Raw genomic sequence first — 26503 nt, 5'->3', positions numbered from 1 at the left:
AGTTTCAAAAGTTTCTGGCATGATTTCTTTCTGCTCTATCTGGTGCCCACCTGCCATGCTGATGTGATCTAGAAATTTTGGTTTGTTAAATCTTTTTTTTTTATTGTGCCATCAGTATCTATCTAAACCAAATAATGAGGTTTCCTGGTTCCTTGGCTTACCATTGCTTCATGTATAGTATTCCATCTTCTTAGATTAATAAAAAAATATTGGAGTATCTAGTTTGGCAATCATTTCAGAGAGGCTAGGTGGGTGACAAATTCTCTAAAATATATTTGTCAAGGTCTTTTTAAAATTTTCTTATTAGATTGAGTATAGAATTTTAGTTCAAAATTATTTTCCCTTAGAATGTTTAGAAAATATTGCTCCATTGTTTTCTGTCACCCACTGTTACTATTCATTTGCAGGAAATTTAGTTTTTCCTCTCTGGAAGCTTTAAGGGTTTTCACTTTGCTCTCAGTGTCCTAAAATTCACCATGATGTGTTTTGGTGAAATTTTCCTTCCTTTATAGGAAGAAAATGCTTATCATAGAAATTTTAAAGTATATACAAAAAGATTGAGCTAAATTATGGATTTAAAAAACCACACAGTGTCTGTTATTTCTATAATCTGTGGGTTCAAGGTCTGCTTTCTTGATCTAATGCTTTCCTTGGTTTTGCTCACCTTTATTTTGATTTGCATTTTCATTGTCTGAATTACTTCTTTTTAAAGAAGTCTTGTTGGACATAGTGAATGAGTCCCTCCATGTCCGATAATGGATAATAGAGCTTTTATACTTGAGAGATGGCTAGATAGGGCTCAAAATCTTAGATTGCTTTTGCTCTACTACCACTGTTGTGAGAATTAGTGTGAGAACTTAAAGAAAGTAGCTGGACTCTCTACTACCTCATAGATAGTTTCCTTTTCTGCCCAGTTGCCTAAAGCCAACAGAATTCTTTTCTGACAATTTTTTTCTTTTTTCTGTTGTTGAAATTTGTAACTTCACTAGGGTGTGTCTTCGTGTGATGTTGCACTGCCTATGGAATTTTCATTTTTAGCATCCCATGCTTTATCCTTTTGCTTTATCCTTTGAAAATTTCGTGATCACATTGGGACTACCAGTTAGTGACCATAGCATCGTCCCCTTCATGCACTGAACTCCCGTCTACTCTGTGTCCAATCCAGCACAGCATAACACGCTAGAGACAAACCCACAACCAAGGACAGGTCTCACTTTAACTCATGATTCAAATCTCAAATGGGAGCTAATACCCCTTTGACAATCTTACTATATTTCCTCATATATCCATGCTCCCATTTTCTAAAATGACTCCTGCACAGAGACAAGAACTCCTCCATCTCTCCACTACCAACCACCTGTGTGGCCTTCACCTTCCACCTCTGGTCTTTTTCAACAGCTAAAGATTCTCTGATTTTTCTCAAAGGCCAGTCTTTGTACTTGTACTTGGTATTTCCTTCTAAGAATTCACAATTCTCCTTTTTCAATGAGTTATTCTCTCAACACACACTTTCTCATAATTTCCATCTTTAAAAACAATCTCTTTTAATAATATACTTCTAACTAGTACCTTGTCTTTCCCTTTGGGAAAAATTTCTTCCTTCCTTCCTCTTCTCTCTTCTTTCTTTCTTTCCTTTCTTCTCCTCAGTGCTCTAACTCCCTATTTGTTCTATTTTATTTCCAGCTTTATATGAAAGGATTCCTTTATTGAGTGAATTAACACACCCATTACCTCACATACCTACCCTTTTTCTGTGTTAGCATATTTAAGCTCTGTTCTCTTTGCAAATTTCTATTACACAGATCAGCATTGTCAGCTATAGTCACCACATCACACATTAAATCCTTAGGCCTCATTTATCTTAGAACTGGAAGTCTAGTCTGTTTCCTTTTACCAACCTGTCCCTATTTCCTCCACCCTCAGGCCCCTGGCAAACATTTTTCTACTCTATTTCCATGAGTTCAATTTGTTTATTATTTTAGATTCCACATGTAAGTGATACTGTGCAGTATCTTTCTCTGTCTGGCTTATTTAACTTTGCATAATGCCCTTTGGGCTTATCCCTATGTTACTACAAATGACAATTTTCCCTAAATCCTCTGTGTGTGTACATTTTCTTGATTTACTCATGCACTGATACACACTGAGGATGTTTCTACACCTTGGCTCTTGCCAATAATGCTACAGTGACATTGAAGTTCAGGTATATTTTTGAGATAATGCTTTTGTATCATTTGGAAATACACCCAGAAGTGGGACTGCTGGATCACATGGTAGTTCTATATTTAATTTCTTGAAGAATCTCTAAAATCCATACATAGAGGCCTTAGCAATTTATGTTCCCACCAAAAGTCCATCAGGCCACAGGGCACAAGGATTTCCTTTTTTCCATAACCTTGTCAACACCTGTTATCTCTTGTCTTTTTTATGATTATCCTAACAGGTGTGAGGAGACACTTCATTGCAGTTTTGATTTTATTTTTTTTAAAGATTTTATTTATTTATGAGAGAGAGAGAGACACACAGACAGACAGACAGGCAGAGACACAGGCAGAGAGAGAAGCAGGCTTCATGCAGGGAGCCTGATGCTGGACAAGATTCTGCGACTCCAGGATCATGCCCTGGGCTGAAGGCAGGCACTAAACCTCTGAGCCACCCAGGGATCCCCCTGCAGTTTTGATTTTAATCTACCTGATGATTGGTGATGAAAAGATCACCAAATCCAATGACTCTATGTCTTGCTCTATATCTCGGCAGTATTATACACAAGTGGCCACTCTCTAACTGCCTGAATAATTCATCCTTTTAATGGTCACAATCCAACACTGACCTGGGCAGTTCCTATTTTGCTGGCCACTTATTTTTAGTTCTCTAAATCTTTTCAATCACATTAGATTTTGGAGTGTTCAGAGCTCAGTCACTGCTACTTCTGTTTTACACTCTTCTGGTGTCCTCATCCAATCCTGTGACTTTTCAATGATGATCTGTTTGCCAGCAATGTATAGCCATGGCTCATGAACACATCTGTGTATCTACTGTTACCACTTGAAAGGCTGATACATTTCTCACAGTTTAAGTTGGTCAAAACAATTTTTATTCTTCTGTGCCTCCCACCACACCTGTTTCTTCCAGTTTTTTCCTTATCAGTTCATAGTCGCATCACCCCTTTATTCAGTTAAACTCATGGGACTCAGTCTCTACCTGAGAAGTGCTGAGGTAAACAGGCAAAGTGGCTGTGGCTGCTGTACATGGCATGGACTGTGGCACACCTCATAAAACTCTTAACATTTTAAATTCCTGAAGTCATCTTAAAGATCCAGCCCTACCTTCTCCCTCTAAAGATAAATTAACTGAGGTCCAAGTATGTTAAAAACAATGTGGCCAAGTCACAGGGCTGTCCAACTAGTGACAGGGCTCTAGAGATGATCCTCCTCTTCCTCTCCTCATTTATGAAATGATACAAAAATGGGAACACTAACTTATTCTTTTACTTTGCTAAACAAGCAGAATTGTTTCAAGGAGTTGTTCCCTATTTCTAAATTAAGTGTTTTAGATTTACAGGATACAGAATTATCACCAAGAAGGCATATATTCTAGGACAGGCACAAATGGCACTGCATTATCCCAAATGGTTATGCTGGCATGGCCTCTAAGGGAGAAGAAATCCAGCTGTAGCACCCTTGAAACAGCTAGAAAAATAGTTGGCTTGAAGTGAGGGTGATTTGGGAATAGTGCTGTAAACCTGTCTTGAGGCAGAAGTGTTAGATAAACAGCCATGCTCCTGGAGAGCCTTACCAACACAGCCCTCTCCGTCCGGACGTCGGGTCATCCCGGGGGGGCAGATGCACATGAAGGTGCCGATCAGATTCTTGCACATCATTCCTCTGGATTCACAGTCATGGAGCCCTTCAGCACATTCATCCAGATCTAGAAAATATTTTTAATAGGAAAAAAAGAATTCTCAGCAGCAGGTTACTGTCTCGGATTTGAAGTCTTAGTTTTGATTTTCTGGCTCTTAAGAATTTTCCTGTGTGATGGATAAAGGAGGAGCCCAAGATTTTCCAACTCCTGGCTATACTGTAAATTTATACAAGTTTCAGCATTGGGCCTAATGAAAACAGGTTCAGGAAAGGACAGTCTTTGCTTTAATAAGAGCCCAGAAGTGTGACAATGGTAGGTTCTTCAACTTGTCTTATCTTTGATTTGCTTGGGCAGACCATCCAGTGTCTTGTCACCTAAGGTATGGAAATCTACCAGCACAGGGTTGTCTGATATACCTCTGCGAACTCTAGAAGAAGAAAGCAGAGAACTATAAAATCACTAAAAATGTATTTCCAGTGTGGCAAATAAAGTTTTAACTACTCTCTCTACTGTCTGTCTCTCTCTCTGCACCCTCCCTGTCCCTTTCTTGTCCATGGCCTTACCTTTGCACATCTTCTGGTCTTCCCTGAGGGCATAGCCAATTGGGCACGTGCATTCATAGGACCCGAAGGTATTCATGCAGCGGAAAGCGCACAGCAGTGGGTTCTGGGCACACTCATTGATATCTGATCAAGGAAACAGGCAGGCATGTACTGAGCCTAGAGTTTTAGTTGTCTGTTTATGTAAACACCGATGTGTTCACTCAGCTGACATAGAGAAAGCCGCTATTGCTACGGAGAGGTAGCAGGTAGTAGGTATCCTAACTCATCCTCCAACAAATAGCAACTATAAACTCTAAAAATAAAATACAAAATCAACTCCCTAAGTAGTTTCCAGCAGTGAGTTGAAACTCAGCAAACCACCAGCAGGAAAGAAGTTACTAGTGTTTTTGTTTATTTTTGTTTTTCTGAAATTACCTAGTGGATGGCCATAGTCCTGGCGGCAGCAGCACCTGGCAGCTACATCTTCACTAAAAACTTCCTGAGCTTCTCTCCAGAGCAATCAGGGAAGGGAGCTAGGGCCAACCAAGGCTACTCAAGAGTGAGGGGGAAGCCCAGACAGGAGAGGGCTAGAGATAGAGACATTTCTTCTTCTTCTTCTTCTTTTTTTTCATATAAAAGCTCAAGTTGCTGACTTAACCATGCATGTGTAGGACAAAATCAAAGAAGCTAGCCACACTGGGGCTTACAGAACAAAATGAAATCTGAGCCACTGGCTTCCACAGGCCTGACTCTGCTTTTATGTTCATCCTGGTTAACTACGTACTAAGACAAAAGCATCTATATTCTTCGAAGTAACATAACTGATTCCAGAAGATATCACTCGTAACATCCATGGTATAATCCAAAACTAACCAACATGCCAAGAAGCAAAAAAAAATGTGACACCAACTTCAAGTGAAAAATGCCACCACAGATGCCAACTCTGAACTGACCAAAATGCCGAACTCAGACAAAGGCTTTAAGGCAGTGACTGGGACTACGCTCACCGGGGTAAAGGAAAAGATATTTGTGATGAACATAACCATCAGTAGATTGTCAAAGCATTAGGAGTAAAAGCTGAGACATTAAAAAAACCCACCTTTTTCTACAACAAGAAAAAAATGATATTTAAGAAAAATATCACTTGCCTTCACAATTCATCATGGGCCCTGGCTCAAAGCCTTCATTGCAATTGCATTCAAAACTCCCAATAACATTGGTGCATGTACCATTCCCACATGGATTGCCAATTGAACATTCGTCAGTATCTGAGAAAAGAATAAAACAGTGCACCCAAATTTGCAGTTTTAGTTTAATACAAACATGCCCATGAATATCCACCTAGCCCTCAGAACTTTCCAGGATCCCTGGGCATACCTGACTCTGCACCCTCCCTGGCCTTGGCTGGCTGGCTGAACTTTATTCAGTGCAGAGGAGCCCAAAGGATCAAGTGTACCCTGCTCTGAGTCCCCAGACAGCCATGTTTTCCCTAAAAATTACAAACCCATAGAGAGATGTGGTCTTCTGCTACAAGAACAAGTGTGGAAAGTCAAAGTAAAATGGACCTATTTCCCCTTACTGGTTTTGGCAACAAAGCTCTAGGCAAATCAAAGTTTAAATATTTGGTTGAAGGCAGAGGTTGGACAACTCTCTCCATATTCACATAAACCAGATCTACTGGAAAATATAAGACTGGAGAAGAAAAAGCAGTTATTAGCCACTTATAATACTGACTCTGTAAAACCTACCACTATCCAGGGTGCCTTTGGAGAACTTTTGTTGAAAAGAGAACTGGAACAGAACCTTCAAAGTGTGTAATGTGGAGTCAGCACTCACCCACACAGCGTACTCCAGTGTAATCCAGGTTGTAACCCATTGGACACTCACAGCGAAAAGACCCGTCTGTATTGATACACTGACCATTTGAACAAATGCCTGGGCTCTCAAGGCATTCGTTGACGTCTAAAATATAGAATCATCCATTAACTTCCTCAATATAAAAAGATAGGTCAAAACTGTGTATATCTATTCAAGGGAGACTTAAAAATTATAAAACATGTAAACATTTCTTGTATCAGATAAATACATATTGTATTTCATATACAATGTAGTCTCATGATAAATATAATACATATGGTACATAATATTGTACATATACAGGGAAAACATACTGTATGATATATAGTAAAATATGATTTATAGAATAAATGTGCAATGATCTGTTTATATAAAAAAAGATTATAAGAATAAAATACATCAAACCACACCTTCACGAGTATCATGAAGACTCGGAACAGTTCCATGGCCGTAAGGACACAAGTCCTGGAATGCAACTATAGAGAATACAAATTCCCCATTAGTGCAGAGTCTCAGCTGTCAGAGAACTTCAGAACTGATTAATGGTATACATGAAATTTAGCCTTATTTTTCATCTACAAAGCTGCTTTTAACAGGAGTCTTAATTTATTTTTATGATTTACTTCAAAAGCAGCCCTGAGCCCATTTAGAGAAGGTTACTCAAGCTTGTACAGCACCTTCCAGGGTGCCGCCTACCAATGGCTTCAGGTTCTATCTGTTTGCTCACTTCCCGAGGAACAGCCAGAGCCATCTCTGCCCAGGACAAACAGGAGCTACCTGGGACCTGGAGACCAGGCCAGCTCTGAGCCACCTGACCCCTTGGCTGTCCTAACCCAGGGCCCATGAGCCTCCTGGTCTCCTCCTGCAAAGGGCCCTTGGCCGACTCAGGTCCTTGTGATTTTATGTAAGATTCTCAGGGTGGTAGCCCAAGATTTGATCCCCACATGGGACTCTGGTGGCAGCTGGGAACAGAATTTTCATCCCCTCCTGCCCTGTACCTCTTAAAAGCCAGTAATACTAACCTCAGGGGACAGAACTGAAGTAACAACAACACTACTTGCACTCACACGTGCTGAGTACACAGGTGGGGTGGAGTCCCTCAGACTCCATTGCTCACTGAACTTTCCAGTTTATACGTGAGGGAAGAATTTCACCTTCAAAATATTCCTAAAGTATACAGCCAGGGTGACTGACAATCAGTCCCCAAGCTGCACAAAGTGGTATTTTATGGGGTTGCTCTTACCTTCATCATCTTTGGGGCACAGCTCACAGGGGTCCCCCCAGCCCTCTCCTGGCATTTTACTGCAGCAGCACTTGGCCTTGGTGGTATTGAAAGCTTTAGGGACAGAACACTTGCCATTTTCAAAGTTTGTGAAGCAGAAACTCTGGCGGGTATCTAGTTAAGAAAGCAAGCATCACAGGGCTCCTTACTGGTCATTTAAAAAGATAGACTACTTCATTTAAAAAAAAATGTTTTATTTATTTATTCATGAGAGACACACAGACACAGAGGGAGAAGTAGGCTCCATGCGGGGAGCCCGATATGAGACTTGATCCCAGGACCCCAGGACATGACCTGTTCTAAAGGCAGACACTCAACCACTGAGACACTCAGGTGCCCCTCCACTGCTGATTTCACATGCCAACTTAAACTGACCTGTCTACAAAATTTTATGTAATTATTTAAAATGTTTAAAATGTTTTTATAATATTCCTAAGAAACCTGATAAATTATGTTCACTATTAAGATTATTTCTGTATCTCTTCTTCTATTGCCATGTTATAGCCTAACAAAAACATTTATGTAACTTTCAGTGAGTCTATTCACATTAACAGCAACTCATGTACCAGTTGTACAAAAAAATCTATACCAACTAAAAATGGAACAGTGAAGCAATAATAAGCAAATAAATACAAATAGTCATTTTTTTAGTGTGACATTAAGAAAACGTGGAAACAAAGCCAAAAATTCCAAGTACTGTAAAAGTGTCCAGCACATACAGTTTTGAGACCTGTATTTTTAACATAATGTATTTGCCATATTCGTGTACTTTGTAGTAACAAACACTAGCAGGATAGTATTCACTGTCCAGCTGTCAAGTTCCTAAGGGCAAATTATGACAGAGAAGTCACTGCAATGCTTACCAAAGCATCTCCGGCCATTATCAGACAGTACAAATCCAGGGGGACAGATGCACTGGAAGCCCCCAGGAGTATTGGTGCAAGAACCAAAGAGACAGATGTTGGGATCTTCATCACATTCATTTATATCTGGACAAGAGCAGGAGAATGTATTAATTTAAGCAAATCAATTCACTGTTCAGTCTTTGAAAATAAACGTGTCCATACTACAACAATCTGCTATCCATTGATCACTTAATATGAAACAAGGGAGCATATATTGTGTATATGTAACTTAACCTTTAAAAGTAAACTATTATTGCTTCAAAGGTCAAAGATTCCATCCAGTTTCAATCAACCATGCAGCCCAGACACCCAAGGAGAACTCCAGCTCTCTGCAGCTGATCCCTAGGGTGGCGTGTATGTCCACCTGTCTGTCACATGTGATCAGTTCAATATCCTACAGGTGTCAGAGCCTCAGCTGGGCTCCTCATCTGATGTTAGCCTAGGATCCCTGAGTCAACTTCATTCCTCCCCGACTCCAAATGCAGGCAGCCTGTGACCTGTCACTTCCACCTCCTCTGTGGATTACCATAAACCTCCTAGGGTACTGCTGCTTCCTTCTCACATCCTTGCGTGCTGCCAGCAGGCGGTCTTTCTAAAACACACATGCACTTGAAAACTTGTGCCTATGGAACCAGGGAGACTCAGACATGGGTTGAGAATTTCATCATTCCCACCTCAACCCAGAAAGGCTCCTTGAGATAAGTAAGGATTCCTTACTAGCGATATTTGCCCCCCCCCCTTTTTTTCGTTGGAAGTGCTTATTCAGTGAGTTATTTTACCTAAGTGAGTCAACGTTACACAGTTCCAGCCACATTACAGTGTAAGCTCTGTGAAGACACGACCCATCTGTCCAGGTCACTGCTGCACAGCCCAGTCTAGTACGGTGTCAGGCACATCCTACATTCTCCATTTATATTTGCAGAATTTTAGTGAGTGAGTCACACCATGCCGTTTCTTAAAAACCAACCAACCAACCTGTAGTGGTCCACACTACCTGCAGGTCTGAGTTCAATCTCCGAAGCCAGGTCACTCAGTGCCTCTAACCATACTCCAGTTGCCTCTGTGTCCCAGTGGCCTCCTCTGTTCTTTCTTTTCTCTGATTAATAAATTCCTGTCTAACATTTAGGAGCCACCCCAAATGTCACCAGTCCTTTGTGGTGAGCTTCCCTGACTTGTTATCTATCACCATCATCACAGCCCCACCCTGTGCTCCCACAGCCCAGATGCGCCTCAGGCTTGGCATTGGTCACAGTGTGTTGCAAGGCTATCTTTACAAGATAGGTTTACTTACAAAATACATCTTTTCTTTTATGTAGGAGGTTACACAGAGGCAAGAACTGTATCTTTTTGTATTCCTAGCACCTAAAAGGTACCAGTCATTTGCTGTAACCTACAGTGAAAGGTGTAATTAATTTGTGTGTGTACATACATGTGTGATATATGTCTGTTTGCAGGTTTGTGTAAATGTGTGTACAGTTGTGTTAGGAATCTTTTCAACTGGGTAAAGTTGGTAGAAAAGATTCTAGTCTGAAGGAAATAGTCTTACAGTGAAGTCAAGTGAAAATATATATTTTTTCCTCCGGAGATGCGAAATAGGAGTGTGGCTCATCATGGGGATGGGGAAGGGAAGAAAATCTTATGCAGTTTAATAAAATGTTGCTGAATCACAGATTTTTTTTTTCACTAAGAGAAAAGGTAGCTGAGCCTTTCTGATACAGAAAAGTATAACTTTTTCTTTTCCCTTCTCCTGGCTGACAAACTAGTACTTTCATTGTTCCATAAAGGGATGGCCTATAGGGATAGAGAAGAACTGAGATTAACTACCAAAGAAAGAAAATGAAAGAAAGAACCTTTTACTTTTCAAGAAAGTTGTTAGTAAGATGAATCTAGTATCATTTTTTAAGTATTAAAAACACTGGGCAGTTTTATAGGGCACTATACAGATCAAGAAAGGGAAAAGATATATAAAGACCAAGCTGGAATGACTTGGGGTATCTGTTATATGAAATCACATGGTCTGAAAATAATTAACTTTGATGAAGTAAACTGTCTCCTTCAGTTCTATCTGAGTCCCTGGAAAGTGAACAGTAGAGCTACAGAGATTTTTTTTTTTTAATTGGATAACTCGAAGGCAAAAAAAACCCCTCAGCAATCATTTCATGTTAGAAGAACCACACCAAGATAGTGCTTCTGAATTTCAGCAAGACTGTAAAAAATAATTTGTATAAAAGTGAAATTAAGTAACTGTAAAAAGGTCGGCCTTCATCGTGTTCACCAGGCAATTCTGGGATCCACTTTTGATGTGGTTACCGCATTCTTGTATGCTGGAGGAGTTTCAGCAGAAAAACATCTGTTATGACAAATGGATTAATATTTTCTGTTTTGACATGAGGCCTTCCCAAGGAAAAAAATGTCTCAACAGTATGGTCAAGATTTTCTGCTCCACATTTCTGGGACTCTAGACACCTTTAATAGCTGTTTTAAAATTGGTTGCCAAAGATTACAATTTTTGTACTCTCCTGAAATTCAGTAGAAAATCTCTGTTGACATTTGGAAAAACGATTAGAGTGCACTGAAAATTCTTTGACTAGGATAACATTTCTGTTAATGAAAACCCCCCACACATCCATAAATTCTTTGTTCCCACCACTCCACCTTCAAATCGATTCTGATGGTTCAGTAAAGCAGATGTAGGCAGCTGTATGTTTACTTCCTTGGGTCAGCATGCCTGCAGGGGTTGGATTTAGTATACTTCTATTGGGTCTGGACCATGGCTTAGACCCAACAGCTTGTGGAACTTATAACAACTGTTACCCTTACCGATGCAGTTCTCGCTTTTCACTTCATACCCTGGGGGACAGATGCATCTGAAGGACCCCTCTAAGTTCTGACAGGTACCAGGAGAACAAGAACCAGGAAGAGCGACACACTCATTGGTATCTTTCAAGAGAAACGAGAGAAAAAATGATTTAACTATGAGGTAATTGTTGCCAAATGGCATTAATATGAATTCAACTTTGTCTCTCTGTCAGGTCATGATGGACAAATACACCCTGAGATACTCTTTTGACATCTTGGGTACTAGTCATGTGGCAAGAGGCTGATTGTCCTGATTTGTTTCCTTTGTCTCCTTTTACGGTGACATGGATAGCCCCAAGCTCTCACCCAATAAAAACATTTCGGACAAGTCATTTCCAATTTTTGGCATATTCCTTATCCCCATATTTCCCATGGCATCTTATTTTGGTCAAGTACTTAGATCATCAAATGAAATGAGAAAGAGCTTCCAAGTGTGTGTGTGGGGTGGTGGGGAGTCACATCATTGCTTAACAAAACAACACAAAGACTGTTCACTATGTAGATACTTACCTATACAGTTCTTGCCATCTGGAGTAAGTTCATAACCTTCATTACATAAACACTTGAAGGAGCCAATTTCATTGAAACACCGTCCATTTCTGCACACCTGACCAAAAAAGGAGCTGCACTCATCTATATCTGTAAGCAAATGGGAATGAGCTTTTCAGAGACAGCTCTTACACAATGTATTGTGTTACACATTGCGTTGCAAAAACATATTCATTGGCACGCATTCACAAACATGCTTCATTACAATTCCTCATCGACACACAGAATATACAGCTCCTGGTGTAAGGACTGCGTGACTAATAAGGTCACAGAGATCCCTACTATATTTCAACCACAAGTTTTCATATTAATATAACTCAAATTTATAGCCAGATAAAAACTGAAGGTTTATGGTGAAGCTTTCCATTCTTCTTGAATGAAAAATATTTCTTTTCTTGGAGACCAGAAAGTATAGACTTAACCTGATGGCCTAGTTTGCAGATGACTTTACTTGGAGAGAAGCTGACTATATTCAAAGGATAAATAATGGAGCATATTAAATACTCCACTGTGAAAAAAATACTCCAGTGAAAAAAATAAATTATGTTAAAAATATTCTAGAACTCCTAACATTTATTTTGCTGACAAAATATAGAATTTGAAAGAAAAAAATCTTAGGTTTTAGTGAAACTTAGGGCTGATTGTATTGGACTAATTATTAATTACTGTAGGTTTTTAAAAAAGATTTCATTTATTTATTCATGAGAGACACAGAGAAAGAGGCAGAGACATAGGCAGAGGGAGAAGCAGACTCCCTGTGGGGAGCTTGATGCAGGACTCAATCCCAGGACCCAGGGATCACAGACTGAGTGGAAGGCAGATGCTCAACCACTGAGCAACCCAGGTGCCCCAATTACTATAGATTTTTGAAGGCTGTGTTTTGATAAATGCCTTATCAGTGTCTTTAATTCTCCCTGGTTGTATAAAGAGTCTGAGAAATTAGACAAGAGGGTGGTAGTTGAAAAAAAATGTCCAGTTAGCTCTAAATTTTTTCACAGTGGCAGTACCTGGGGGAAAAACAACCACCACCACCACAACGGGGGCACCAGGGGGCTCAGTTGTTTCAGCATCTGACTCCTAACTTCTGTTCAGGTCATCATCTCAGGGTCCTGGGATTGAACCCCTCATCATGTGGTTCCCTGCTCATTATGGAATCTGCTTGAAATGCCCGTCCCCTAATTCGTGTGTGTGCTCTCTCAAATAAATAAGTAAGCAAATAAATATAAAACAAAACAAAACAAAATGAGAGGAGCGTGTGCTGGTGTAAATCAGGAGGTCAGAGGTGGGTCTGTGCAGTGTGGATCCCATAATGGTAGAAAGCCAGAGTCACTGTCACATTCCTCATAGGACCCCATGTATGGCCAACAAGACATGTGGTCAGCATCTATTTGTCCCTTCTCTTGCCATGTCCTCCACAGACTTATGGAACCTCCCCTACTCACTATTAATTCTGTTTTAATCATTGTTGTTTAGGAGCAAACTATAAAATTATGTACCATGCATAGGAGATATTTTCCCCTGAAAACTTATAGTTGTTCAGAATGGAAGTCAAACAGGTATCTGAGGGCCAACTTGGAGACCTAGCCCCCCAATCCACCATTTCTGTGCGAAAATACATCCTGGTTTCAAAGGCTGATAGAAAATGAAGTTTCAAAATGCAACATGTTTTTAAGTTGGAGACTCAGTCAAGAATGCATTATTTGGAATACCTGGAATAGCACTGAAACAATGACAGGTCTATCTTTGATTCCATTTAAGGAATAAAAACCAACCCAACCCGTAGAGCAATCCCAGTAGATTTACTATCATCTGCATGGACTTTTCCCCTCATCCACCGGTTGATTGACAGAAGTACTCAACACAGCAGACGGTCGTGTGATTATTTAAGCCAGTACTATGGCTGTAGTTAGCTAGAAATTAGTTACTGTTATTACATACCTTTCAGCACATATTTATAATTTTAATGATAAAAACATTTGATTTACTCTTTGGTTTTATTCCTTATTTCAGTTTAATGTATGGACACAAAATAGTATCAACAAAGGACTGAGTACTTACCCAGGCAATCATTATTATGAGTGAGTTCAAACCCTGGGTAGCAGAGACAGTTATAGGATCCAACTGTGTTTTTACAGGTTCCATTTCCACATGGATGCCGCTCACACTCATCAACATCTACAAAGAAACATTGGCTCCAACGAATTCAATTTTTAACTTGAAAAACACAGCCTGTTAAACATTTACATTTTTAAAAAAAATCTACTGACTCACTTGGGATTTTCCTCATTTAATGCAGAGGACCTCATATTTATTTCAGGAAAATGAGTATGAGATTAAAAAAAAAACTCTAAAGCTGTAAGATAAAGTGCTGCTGAGTGACTTACAGGCTCATATAATACTCAGAACTGAGCTAAACAAGTATTACCTTAAGTGCAGATGTCTTAAGGAATGGGTTTGAACTTGTAAGGAAATCCATCTTTTGAAACACTAAACAATTTGTTCTATTAAAGCATTATCAACACCATTCCCTCAGAAATTTACATACCTTAATTTGATCAGTACAGCAAAGGAAATATTTGTTTCCTAAATTTTATGGACTAATAGAATCTAAATTGAAGAAGTCTACTAGAACTCAGTATTATTACCCTTCAAAAAATGGAATTAAAAAATGTTTAGAAGGGTCATCCTAATATAAGAGAACAGATTCCTTAGACAATGAATTCTAGCTGTTGAAACTCTACTTCTATGCAAAAAAGGAGGAAAGCTGTGTTTAAGAGAGATATTATCAAGGAGTCTCACTCACTTTTATCACGAATGAATTCTTAGGATCGAGGGCATGTTTTCTCCATATGAATTTCAGAATCAAATCTCTCTCTCTCTCTCTCTCTCTCTCTCTCTTAAGCAAATCATGATGTTCTTTCTCACACAGAGTACAGCCAGGAGAAGTATGTATGAGCAAGCATTCTCAGAAGGTTCATGTATATAGGGCTAGATCATTTGTCCTTCACACAAGCATCCCCTAGAGAGTTTTTCCCACCACCACAGCTGAAGTCCATGGGGGAACTCTTAGGAGACAGTAGATGAACAAAGACGTTCTCCAGGTGGTCCTTATTGTATGGATGGGTCATAAAGGAAACTAGTTCTGTAGTACTGAAATCTGACTTTATCATTCATATACATAGTACCTTTAACACCAAAATAGTAGATGTACAACTTCAGCTTTTTTTTAAACTGAGGATGTGTTATTAATTATAAATAGCTAAGTTCTAAATTTAATTTTTCTCTTTCAAGCGCAATGCATGGAGAACTCTTTCAGCCAAGATAGAACCTGTTGTTGACATCAGACTGAAGGAGTTATGCTGAGTTCCAAGGTTGGGCTCCCAGGTGGCAAGCCCATCTGCCTTTGAAATCTCTTCCCATGTCAGCTCAGCAAGTACTTACTGAACACCACCACTGCTCAGCTAACCATTACACAAGCTACTGGGACATTTTGAAGAGTTTTGCCACATTTGCTTCTGAACATATTTTTAAGAGTTAAGACACAAAAGCAGTAGGTTAAGTCTCATGTAGTCAATGATTCAGGGAAAAAGTGTATAAATGTACGTATGCGTGTATCTCTATATTTGTTTCAATACTGTTCCCCTTACTACTACTATGCCCTTGAGTTCTTGCAGCTGGAAAGGTTTTCTTGAGTGGGAACAGAGAAGGAGAAAGGGCATCTGGTTACCATGGTGACTTCCATATAACCCTGAGTGTCCCAGAGTGCACGGTGTGTGAAAGGCATCTGAGCAAAAAGGCTGTCTGTGAACAGTGAACCAAAGAACATACTACAGTGTGTCCCTGCTCACAAATCTTACATTGAATGAAGACATGAAGAGTTTAACCTAGCTAACTTTTTGGGGGACTGTTTCTGACAGAGACATGGAAGAAGTCACACAACAAGTGGCCAACCCGTGAGCTCTCTTGGAGTCTCAGTTCATTGCAGTCCTGGGACTCAGGTCCCCCCACTTACCCATGCACATAGTCTGGTCCTGGGAAGCCTTAAAGCCATTGTGGCAGATGCACTGGTAACTTCCTTGCAAATCAACACAAAGGCCATGACTGCAAACATTAGGAATTTCTAAACATTCGTTGCGATCTAAAACAAAAAATAGAACACATGTTACACATAACTGATTTTTATTAAGATTCCTTCATTTTTTCACAGGCCTGTTTCTATAACCTGCTATTAATTATTAAAGGCAGGCTGAAAATGAACCATAACAATGGCCAAATCAAAAGAAGGGAGGCTTGAAAATACCCAAGACCTAAAAAAAAAAAAAAAAAAAAAAAAAAAAAGCTCATTTTTCTATGCTGATGGGTATCTCAAAGATACTATTTTATTTTAGGTCTAATCCTAGGAAAATCCATTGAAGAGATTTCTTTTTTCCTCACAAATTAATCTAAAATATATGGTGGAACAGATTTGGTAGAAATGAAAAGGTTTACTTAGAAAGTCTTTAAAAAGTTCTCTCTGAAAATATGTTTTAATAGGAAAGCACAGCAGGCTTCTTAGTGGAGGAGGAAGGGGAAGAAGGCCGTGCAGCCTCTCTCACCTACGCAGGCTCCATTGGGGGACAACTTGAAGCCCGCTGCACATTCGCAGCGGTAACTGCCTGGGCTGTTGAGGCAGTCTGCATGCCGCTGGCACAGATTGTCACCATTGCTGCACTCGTCAATGTCTGAAAGAACAACGAGTCCATGGTAAGAATTTGCTTACGGCATTAGGATTACCATAGCGTCACCAGGGTGGTGACCCACTCCTCGATGCCATAGAAGACATGGTACAAATCAGAAGAGTATCTAAAACCCATTTGTGTCCACCAGACTGGTTTGGCTGGAGGTCATGCATCATGACAATTACCTTCGCAGACCAGGAGTAGGTCGTTGTAACTGAATCCTGTAGGGCATTCACAGCGGAAACTGCCAATCTGGTTGATGCACACACCGTTTGCACAAATGCCTGGGATCTCTTTACATTCATCAATGTCTAAAATCGAACAGATTCAGTAAAAAATATACGCAGTTCTGCTTAACATATTTACCATAAAAACCTTGATAATGCTACGTGTATGCTGAAGTGAGAACATACACTCAGCATCACAAAAATAAATTCGACATCGCTAAAAATGATTTTTTGGTTTATAAAACCATATAGGCGATAAGACTGACTACTTTCCTTTGAACAGTTATTGTAGCTGATCAAATATACCAAGTGATTTTAGTGTCAATGTAGCAAATAAACTTCCTGGGGAATCAAGCTTCCTCTTCAAGTTATGTTTCAGGCTCCCTTAACTGTTGCTACTCATCTAATGAAGAAAGCTAAGTTTTCTTAATTTTTGTGCTTGCACTGATAGTAGAGACTGAAAATTATGTTGTTTACTTAATCTTTGAGGGAGAAAGTAGAATGAACAATAGAAAGTACATTCAGAAGAAAATGATTTGTATAATCAATAATCTTCCAACTTCCTAGGTAGATCAGTAGAAAGGGATACTGCAAAAATACACCAAAAATGTAAGTATATCGTTATGAAAAGAGCATAGAGGGTACAGGAAGGTGAATTATCTAGAGTCATGTCATATAATATTCATGAGAAGGAAAACTAAGGTTTTAGCTGATATGTAATGAAATTTTGAGACAGTCTTACAGCTATCATAACCCAATCACCAAACTATGCTGACGGAATAAGACCCTTACTAAAACTTGGGTAGAGTCTATAAACGTATTAGTTCTTTCTTGTCTAAACTGTACTAGTTCAGAATCCAGATTATTGTATTTTATGGCACTTTAAAAACACCAAAGAGACTTTTACACAGTGCTATCTCTATATATTAAAATAAACCTAATCTGGAAAAACTTACCAACAGCTTTTCCAGTGTGGATGTCAAAGGTGAATCCAGGGATATTTCCACATATGGTTTTAAAGTCAGCTTAAAAATATAAACAATGCAAATATGCTCTTAAAATTCTCAAACTCCTTCCAAATAACATTTTGCATAGTATTACTTGCACTGACAAATATATTTTGTATTACTCACAACCAGACGTTTTAATTTCAGTTATATTTATTTGATAACAGTACCAGCTTCTGCCAGAAGTGGATTCTAGGCATTCTTTATCATTATTATCATCATGAACTTTTCAATGCGTTTATATTAGAAGTGAATCATTACAAGATTCAAAATATCTACAGTAAGCATTTGAATTCTTTTGTCCTTTGGATATGCAGATCTTTAACAATGATCCAGTTTATGTACATTGAAAAATCAGGTTAGATTAGAAATTTATAAAGGCATTATAGATCGTACAAAGGCACAGGCATTCGAAAACAGTTGTCATAGTGTGAAATGGACAATGAATAATGAATGAGACATGAATTTTGTCTCATATTTTTAAACATAAATGTCTATTTTGTTGGCGTGTGAAATTTGAGGCATCACAGTATGAAATAGAAACTATTAACAGTGACTCCTACACACAATTCACCAAACTAATATAAATTTAAGAGAATTCTCATTTTTAAGAAACCTACTGCTTCTGATGCCCATGGTGACTCATGTGAGTAAAGCTGCTGAAAACAGTGTTAGGTAAAACACATGCTGCAGACCACATTGATGTGCTATCAGGAAGGGACCCTGCATACTTCATCCACCAAAACTCACTGAGCATCCACAACATATAGAGAGGCACACAACAGATGCTCAATTCAATGGTTTCTAATACCCAGGCAGCGCCGAAATTGTTACTTATATGTATCCTCTCATCTACCATAACCATTTGAATTAGTTACTGTCATTTTTAATTTATTATCTCTATTCTATATATGAGGGATCAGTTTCAGAAAGGAGGAACCAGCTACGTAAGGTCAGACAGTAAGTGGCGGAACTTCAATATAGATACAGTCCTCTTACACCTAAGCCCTTTACTGCCTCTTACGAAAAGTGATATTTAGGGGCACCTGGGCGGTTCAGTCAATTAAGTAACCAACTCTTGATTTTGGCTCAGGTCATCTTAGGGTCATGGGATCACAAGCCCCACACTGGGCTCCCTGTTCAGCACAGAGTCTGCTTCTCCCTCTCCCTCTGTCCCTCCCCCCCTACTCATGTGCTCCCTCTCTCTCCCTCTTTAAAGTAAATAAATAAATAAAAACAAAAAACAACACTAAAAATGCTATTTAATTCCATAGTCCAGCGATCGTCAACTTCTACCTGATGGGAGTTTTTAAATTAGAGAACTGTAAATACATTTCCATTTGTTTTTTCAGAGAATAACTATGGCTAGATAAGAAATTCCATTTGCCCACTGAGTTGGAGCCACTGAGGAAAAGGCTCCATAGGTCACTTTTCATTGTTTCTCCTTACTTTCATTTCATCACCATATTAATTATTTATCACATTTGAATATGTATATCCTAAGCAATATCTGGCAACAAATACATAAACACTGTTTCTCATTTGTCTGATTGGTACAATGTTTAGTATCTATAATCAGTGAAAGTAACTTTCTACCTCATAAATGAACCTGAAAATGCAACAATTTTAAGATTTTTTTTGTTCTTCTAGCTTATTATCTTTTAGTTTTTCTTTTAAAAGAATCTGTGCTTGTGAGAAAATTTTACCTGGTAGAGATCAGTTTTATTTTCTGCTTCAAGATTTCATACAGGTTCGGGGAAAAGGATGTATAAGAAATACATTAGCAATTGGTTGCTTCTAATGTAAAGTCTGCTCATCAAATCCATTTCTTGCATATTTTTTGAGACTGAAACTAAGACAGTACTTACTGAACTTGATGGACTTGAAATTACCACAGGTTTTAAACCAAAATATTATACCTTCTACATCGAGCACAATGACACATGATACTTGCTCAATGAAAGCTTGATGAATAAATAACGAGCACAGTATGAAATAATGAATTTAAATGGACGAGTGCTATAAACATTGACTCTTTAGCAGGCAGGGGGCCTGTGTTCAGGATCCAGACTCCTCAAAATATAACCCAGAAAATTAGTATCTGAATCCTGAAAAGGCCCACTTGGGGAACAGAGTCATAGGACACCCTTTCTCTGATATTCTCTGAATATCAGATATTCAGATATTCAGATATTCTCTGAAAATGTGTCGTATTGGCACACATTTGCTTTTACTCTGTCACCTGCAGGTGTGTGCCACCAGCTCGGCCTTCAGCAGAGGCATGGGCTGCATGCTTACCTGTTCCTGGGGTGGGGCATGGCTCACAGGGTTTGTTCCAAGCTTTGCCTACGTTGTATGTACAGCAGCACATCCTCTTTGTCACATTAAAAGGCAGTTCGTTCTCACAAGTGGTTCCATTATAGCTTCGGTAGCAAAAGCTTTTTCTCATGTCTACGTAGCAGGAAAGCAAGTGAACCAGTCAGAGCAGAAAGCTGCTAATAATGAAATCCACACACTGTGGAGACACCAGACTTTCTGGACTAGTAACTCTGAAATGTGTCTTGGCCATTTGGCATTATCTTAAAAATAATTCAAATTGAACACAAATCTCTGTCTTCTCCCATTTTCAGATAAGGGATTTCCATTTATAATTTTCTTGGGAATCAAAATTAATAGGTATTTGTCTCTCTACTCAGAGGCATTTATTTAATTTTAAAAGTAATACATATTAAATTTTAAACGTTCTCTTGTTTGTAAAATAATGTTCCCTTGACATGAATGGAAATCAAAACTTGTTTAGGAATAGGTAAGTGTAATGTTTGATGACATTCTGTGTCTCAGACTCAAGCTTCTGAACATGGAACTATATATTCAAAGTTCAAAAAGGATACAGAGCCAGAACTTTATAAGACTTTGAAATACTTCATCACTCACAGACATTCAGTTTCCAATTTTCTGAACAATCATTCTAAGACAGGAGTGCCCGAGTGTGTGACCTCATCACTCTCTGAGGCCTCCACCTACCCATGCAGTTGTGGCCGCCGTTGACCTGCATGTACTCAGGTGGGCAAATGCAGGTGTAATTTCCCAGTGTGTTGTAGCAGGTCCCGGGCCCACATACACCAGGGTGTGCGAAACACTCATCAATATCTACAACAGGCAAGGATACCCATTAAGTCACAAAGTCATTTTTCCATGAATTTATGTTACTTAAACTACTAAACAAAACATGTGGCTGATACCCCAAATCCGTATTTTTTTTAAAAAAATCAGAATTTAAAGCAGTTCTACAGAACTGCTGTGTTATGTAAATGACAGAAAGGTGTCGTTCAGAAAAAAAGCCAATATTCAAAAATACACATGATCAAAAGAAATTTTTCTAAAGTGGCAAAAAGAATATGAAAGTCACCTGTATTCTTTTTAATTAAAATTTCACATTCTTCAAATGGAAGTCATTTAATGCTTGCTGTCTGTTTCTGTCATTTAAACTAAAGTTTAGTGCCAACTATAAACTGAATGCAGTTAGGAAAACCTTTATCTTTTTTGTTAACTTGAGAATAGTTGACACACAACGTCACATTAGTTTCAACTATACAATGTAGTGATTGGACAAGTTTATACATAATGCTGTGCAAACCATAAGTGTAGCTATCATCTATCCCATTAATCGCTATTACAGTATCAGCAACCGTATTCCTTATGCTGCGCCTTTTATTCTGTGACCTATTCATTTCATAACTGGAAGCCTGTGTCCCCTTTCTCCCTTTAACCCACTCTGCCCATCCCCTCAGCCCCCTCCCCCTGGCAATCATCAATTTGTTCCTTGTATTTATTGGTCTGAGGAAAGCCTTTATCTTGACAGCTCCCTTCAAATCAGTCACCATTCAGAGATTCTAGAAGGAGCGCAGCTGCTGGTTATTCTCCTTATTAAATAATATTTCTTTTAGAAGCATTTATCTAATGTGTTCTGAAGGAAAAGTTATAATGGAAATAATTCCACTAACATGTTTAATGTTCATTTTTAGAAACACTTCTTCATTCATTCCATAAATAAACACCAAGATTCTTCTGTAAGTTGCAACTCACCAGCTACAAAGATGACTAAGATGTGGGGCTTGTGTCACGAATGAAGCTCCCAGTCTAGCAGGGAGAGACAGGCCCCTAAAAGGATGACTGCTGTGCCATGTGACAAGTGAGGGAATGGAAGCAAGAAAGGCATTGGCATCACCTTTAAACGTCTTCATACTATGACTTCTATCATTTAAAAATTACTGAAAATTAGTAACTTAATAGTTGCATTCAAGTTTACCTATTTTCTGTATGTAAATAGAACTCTTCTCCACATTTAAACTAATAACTTATTTGAAAGTGATGTTTTCACAGTAATCCAGCTTTGCCCATTTATAATCATCCCATGCACTCAGAAAAAAGTCATAGTAAGCTCTAGTGTGTAAGCTGTAAATTAATTTATCTATCGTACAGCTGAGCAGTGGGGATATGACAATATCAAAGCTATGACCCAGGCTAACAGATCCTTGGGAAGAATCTTCTCCAGGTCTGATGGGAATTTTGTTCTAAAGAATGCTAATAACTTGAAGGTCTCCATGCAGCTTGCCTTCACAGATGCGAGTTTCCTCGCTGAGGTAGTAGCCTTGTGGGCATTCGCACTGGAAGCTTCCGAAAGTGTTGATGCAGTTTCCACCCTGGCAGAGACCTGGTAACTCCTGGCATTCATCAATATCTGTGGAAAGAGAGATGGCTCACTCATGACAGGTACTACCATCAAAGACAAGGGTTACTGTTAGAGTTCTCTAATGTGTGATACAGTAAGACCCGAAGACTTCCATGTATCCGGTAGACACGTGCTTAGATGGTAGGTTTTTTCTGACCGTGGATTTATTTTTCAGCTTTGTCATACAAATTTGCTAAAATCTGAGAGGAGTAGTAGTTAAAGGAGACTGGGGATGACAGTACAGAGAGTTTCTCTGCAGAGCAATCAGATGTCCGATCATTGCCATGGGTCATATCTTTCTGACTTGTAAGTGCTTATTTAGCATCCTGGTCACTGACTGTCCAGCTATAATTCTATAAAATAATCTTGTTTAGATTGCCCCACACTAACTTTTCTACCAGCTTTTCTCTAAAGTAAATTCTTTACTTTGTTTAAATCTGGGTGACAATTAGAGGAGCGCTCACCTTCTAAGATGATTGTGATGGGGTTGGGTCTGAAGCCCTCACCTCCGGGACACAGAGTGTAATACTCAGCTACAAAACAAGGGAAGAGAAGAGATCTGACACCTGTGTTCAAGGCACTGAGACAATGAAGAAGCATTTTGCAGTTGCAAGGCTCAAAACATATCCCAAGAGGGGTAAGCTGCATGCTTTAGTACCCTTTCAAATATTTTCAAAACTATATTACATTTTACTCGAAGGAGGATCACTACTGCACACATTATGCACACAGTAGAATAACAAAAACCATTTGTGTTTGATTAAAGCAAAAGCTTCACTGCAGACCATTTATATCACAAGTTTTTTGGCTAGTAAATAAAAACTGACTCAACAATTCAAAGGTTTTATCTGTGTTCATATCAGAAACACACATTTCAGCAACATAATACTACTGATTTGAGGAGTATGACACAGCTATGAACCTGAACTACAGCACTCTCCAAGAAGAAACAGGAATGGTCTTTACTTGTGATCCCAAGGAGGACGGATAGCATCACTATTCATGTGGGACTGCAGTTAAAATATTTTTTTCTTTTTATCATATCACCAAAAAACAATGAAGAGAAAACTATTTCCAATTCCTTTTCTATAACACAGTCTCAGCTGGTTCCAGCATCATCACTGAAAGCAAAGTCACGCTTTCATCCCTTGCTGTTGCTCATACTCCCAGCACAAGAATAAAAGGACAATAGTGTTCAGTAGCCACTCTGTTCCCTTGCTGTTCTTGGGTGCCATACTCACTGCTGTTGACAGGTGGGCATGTCTCGCAGGGGTTCCCCCAGGCCTTCCCCAGGGAGCAGCAGCAGGAGGAGCGGCTGACACCCACCCCGATCTCCGTGTTGCAGGACAGACTCCCGTCCCCTCGAGGTCCGAACTTCAGGTAGCAGTTGCCTACCCGGTTGTCTGCGGAGCGACACAGAGGCTTAAAACTGTCCAGGCTTTAGTAAAGATTCCTTTTTTAGCAAGGGGCCCACGCAACTGATGAAATTCCAATTCCATACATTAACATGAAACATATATCTTAATCTCCACCACAAAACAATCTCTTGCTTTAAAGCCTTTTCAAGACTGTGTTGTAGCAATTAGATTAGGATAGACTATCCTATGTTTAGAAATCTGTGCATTATCACAGGCTGAACAGGACCGTGAGAAACTGCTCATGTGGGCTTCACTAATAGGAATGCAAGACATTTTTGCTATAATCACTCTGTATCATGAGTTTATTGGTAATGGAAATAAAATCCCAGATAAGTCAACTTAAAGCTATGTATCAAAGAAATATGGATAACCCTATCTCCTTCCTCTCTTCCCCATTATCTGGTTTCATTTTAGTTTGCAGCATGACCTTTCAGAGTTTTGGGCAAGGCAGTCAGTAACAACTTTATAGAAGCTACTTAAGATGTCAAAGAATCTCAGTCTTTGTCTTCTAACTGTACTTATCAGCTAGATCATTAGTTCCATGACTTTACTGTTTTTACTGAGAACTCTCAAATTTACAGTCCCACCGTTCATCTCTCCCCAGAACCCTAGACTATTCTGCCAGTTGCCTATTTGACTTCTCTGCTTTGATAACCAATAGTTATTTTAAAGTTCACACACCTAAAATCAAACTCTTGGTACTCCCCCCTCCACATACAAAACCTACTCTATTCCTCTCTTGGTCTTTGGCGTTTTCAATAAACACAGCTCCACTTTTTTGAGTTGCTCAGTCCCTAAGCCTTGGAGTCAGTCTTTGACTCCTTATTGTCATCCCTTATTCTATCCTGTGATAAAGTCAGTCACTTCTACCTTTAAAATATATCTGGAATGTGACTACTCACCATGGCATCCATCACCGCAACTGAACCGAGCCACCACCACCTCTCTCCTGGACCACTGCAACAGTTTCCTAACTCAACTCTTGACTTCAGTCCTTGACCTGATGAGAATCTACTTTCCCCACCATACCTACAGTAATCCTTCACAAGTACTTCCACTGGCTCAATCAGAGTAAAATCCCAAGTCCTTACTACAATCTAAAACATAGTTTTCATCCCTGGATGCACATGAGAATCACTTATACAGCTTTTTATTATTTTTATTTCATTTTTTTCCCTGCTAAATTTCAGGTACAGAGAGATGAGCTAAGTCATGGTTCTGCTCTTACTAGGTTTGAATTCACTCATCCTTCCTCCTATTGTTCCTCCCATTCTCTCTCTTATCCTCAGCCCCCACCCAAACACCTGGATGTGTTTAATAATATCTTTCTGTCTGTGTTCTTGCAAAATGAGTCTTGTTTCCATGAGGACATTTTACATTTACATAAAGAGTATTTTGTCCTAGATTTCATTTCATTTTTATTATATTCAACCTGTCAACTCTATGGTGCCCAATTGTCACTCTTTTGAAATCTATCTACACTGCAGAAATGGCTTCTAAGTCCCTGCTACCACAAGTACTGTGGCAGTGAATGTCTTGACTCACGTCTCTGTACAGGCCTGTGAGTTCCTTTCTTTGCTGTCAAGAGCCAGGAAAAAAAACTGCTGTTTCACAGAGTTCCCATATTATTAGCCCTCAGTATCAGGAACTACAGTCACTCTTATTTACTATTTGCATCCAGTGGAACTTTTCAATTTTTTATAAGTAATCTTGAAAAGAATTTACAGGAAAAAAAAGGCATAGTGAAACAACTTTACTAGAAATTCTAATAAGAATTTAATCATCTTTAACTCAAAGTTTTAGTCTAGGTTTTCTTGGTTTCAGAGAGATATATGCCTGAGATGGTCTTATGAATGCTATTAACTGCCCATCAGCTGCCATTCATGAAACCTGAAACATATCCATTTTGTAAAAACTAATTCCACATATCATAATACATCTCTAATAGCTTCTATCTAATCATTACTTTTCTTTTTCTTGCAGCATTAAAACAACACCTGAAGACACTTTTGAAAACTGTGACAGCTCATTTTGTTGAGGAGAGGACAACTGTTTTCTTTGCTCCACAAATAAAAGACATTTTCAATTTTAGATTTATCAATACGTTAGGATAATAAGCCCAATGATTTTATTTCTACATCCCGTATTTCAATAACCTTTGTCTAAGTATCTTCCTTCATTAATGGTCCACTTAAGAGCCAAATCAATTAAAATTGAGGTACAAAAGAACACAGAGACCTGGGATGGACATCAGGTGCTTGTCAAATACTGCATGCTGAGATTCTTCATATTGAGTAAGAGATGAGAATACCGTATTTCCTCTGTCTACAGAAGTCTATTATTCACTCACTCATTGATTCTTGAATTTGAAAAATCTCATCTAGAATATCAGTCTCTGAAGACTTGCAGCCTGGCATATTCCTTCTATGATCAATTTCACCACCTTTAGAATCTAGACTGGACTCTATGTTGCATTTATCTCCTGATCCACCTGACAACTGGGAAATGTTTTTCACACTCAATTTTCTTCTCTTGGCCATATGCCC

General features: G+C 39.0%; 1 protein-coding gene across 1 annotated transcript in view; it reads right to left on the bottom strand.

The window, feature by feature from the left end:
- The window catches only part of FBN2 (fibrillin 2), a 244367-nt gene that overhangs the window by 21113 nt on the left and 196751 nt on the right, over positions 1 to 26503 (bottom strand). Inside the window, 19 exon segments of the mRNA XM_041764048.1 lie at positions 3796 to 3927; positions 4425 to 4547; positions 5552 to 5671; positions 6240 to 6365; positions 6671 to 6736; positions 7504 to 7656; positions 8406 to 8531; positions 11268 to 11387; positions 11817 to 11945; positions 13914 to 14030; positions 15868 to 15993; positions 16451 to 16576; positions 16759 to 16884; positions 17757 to 17825; positions 20106 to 20258; positions 20832 to 20957; positions 22423 to 22548; positions 23004 to 23072; positions 23781 to 23942. Of these exon segments, the coding sequence (XP_041619982.1) occupies positions 3796 to 3927; positions 4425 to 4547; positions 5552 to 5671; positions 6240 to 6365; positions 6671 to 6736; positions 7504 to 7656; positions 8406 to 8531; positions 11268 to 11387; positions 11817 to 11945; positions 13914 to 14030; positions 15868 to 15993; positions 16451 to 16576; positions 16759 to 16884; positions 17757 to 17825; positions 20106 to 20258; positions 20832 to 20957; positions 22423 to 22548; positions 23004 to 23072; positions 23781 to 23942 (2295 nt within the window).

The sequence above is a fragment of the Vulpes lagopus genome, chromosome 7 (genome assembly GCF_018345385.1).
Source record: "Vulpes lagopus strain Blue_001 chromosome 7, ASM1834538v1, whole genome shotgun sequence".
NCBI lineage: Eukaryota > Metazoa > Chordata > Mammalia > Carnivora > Canidae > Vulpes > Vulpes lagopus.
The sequence above is the reverse complement of the archived record's forward strand: the minus strand, read 5'-3'. Positions and strand labels throughout refer to the sequence as shown.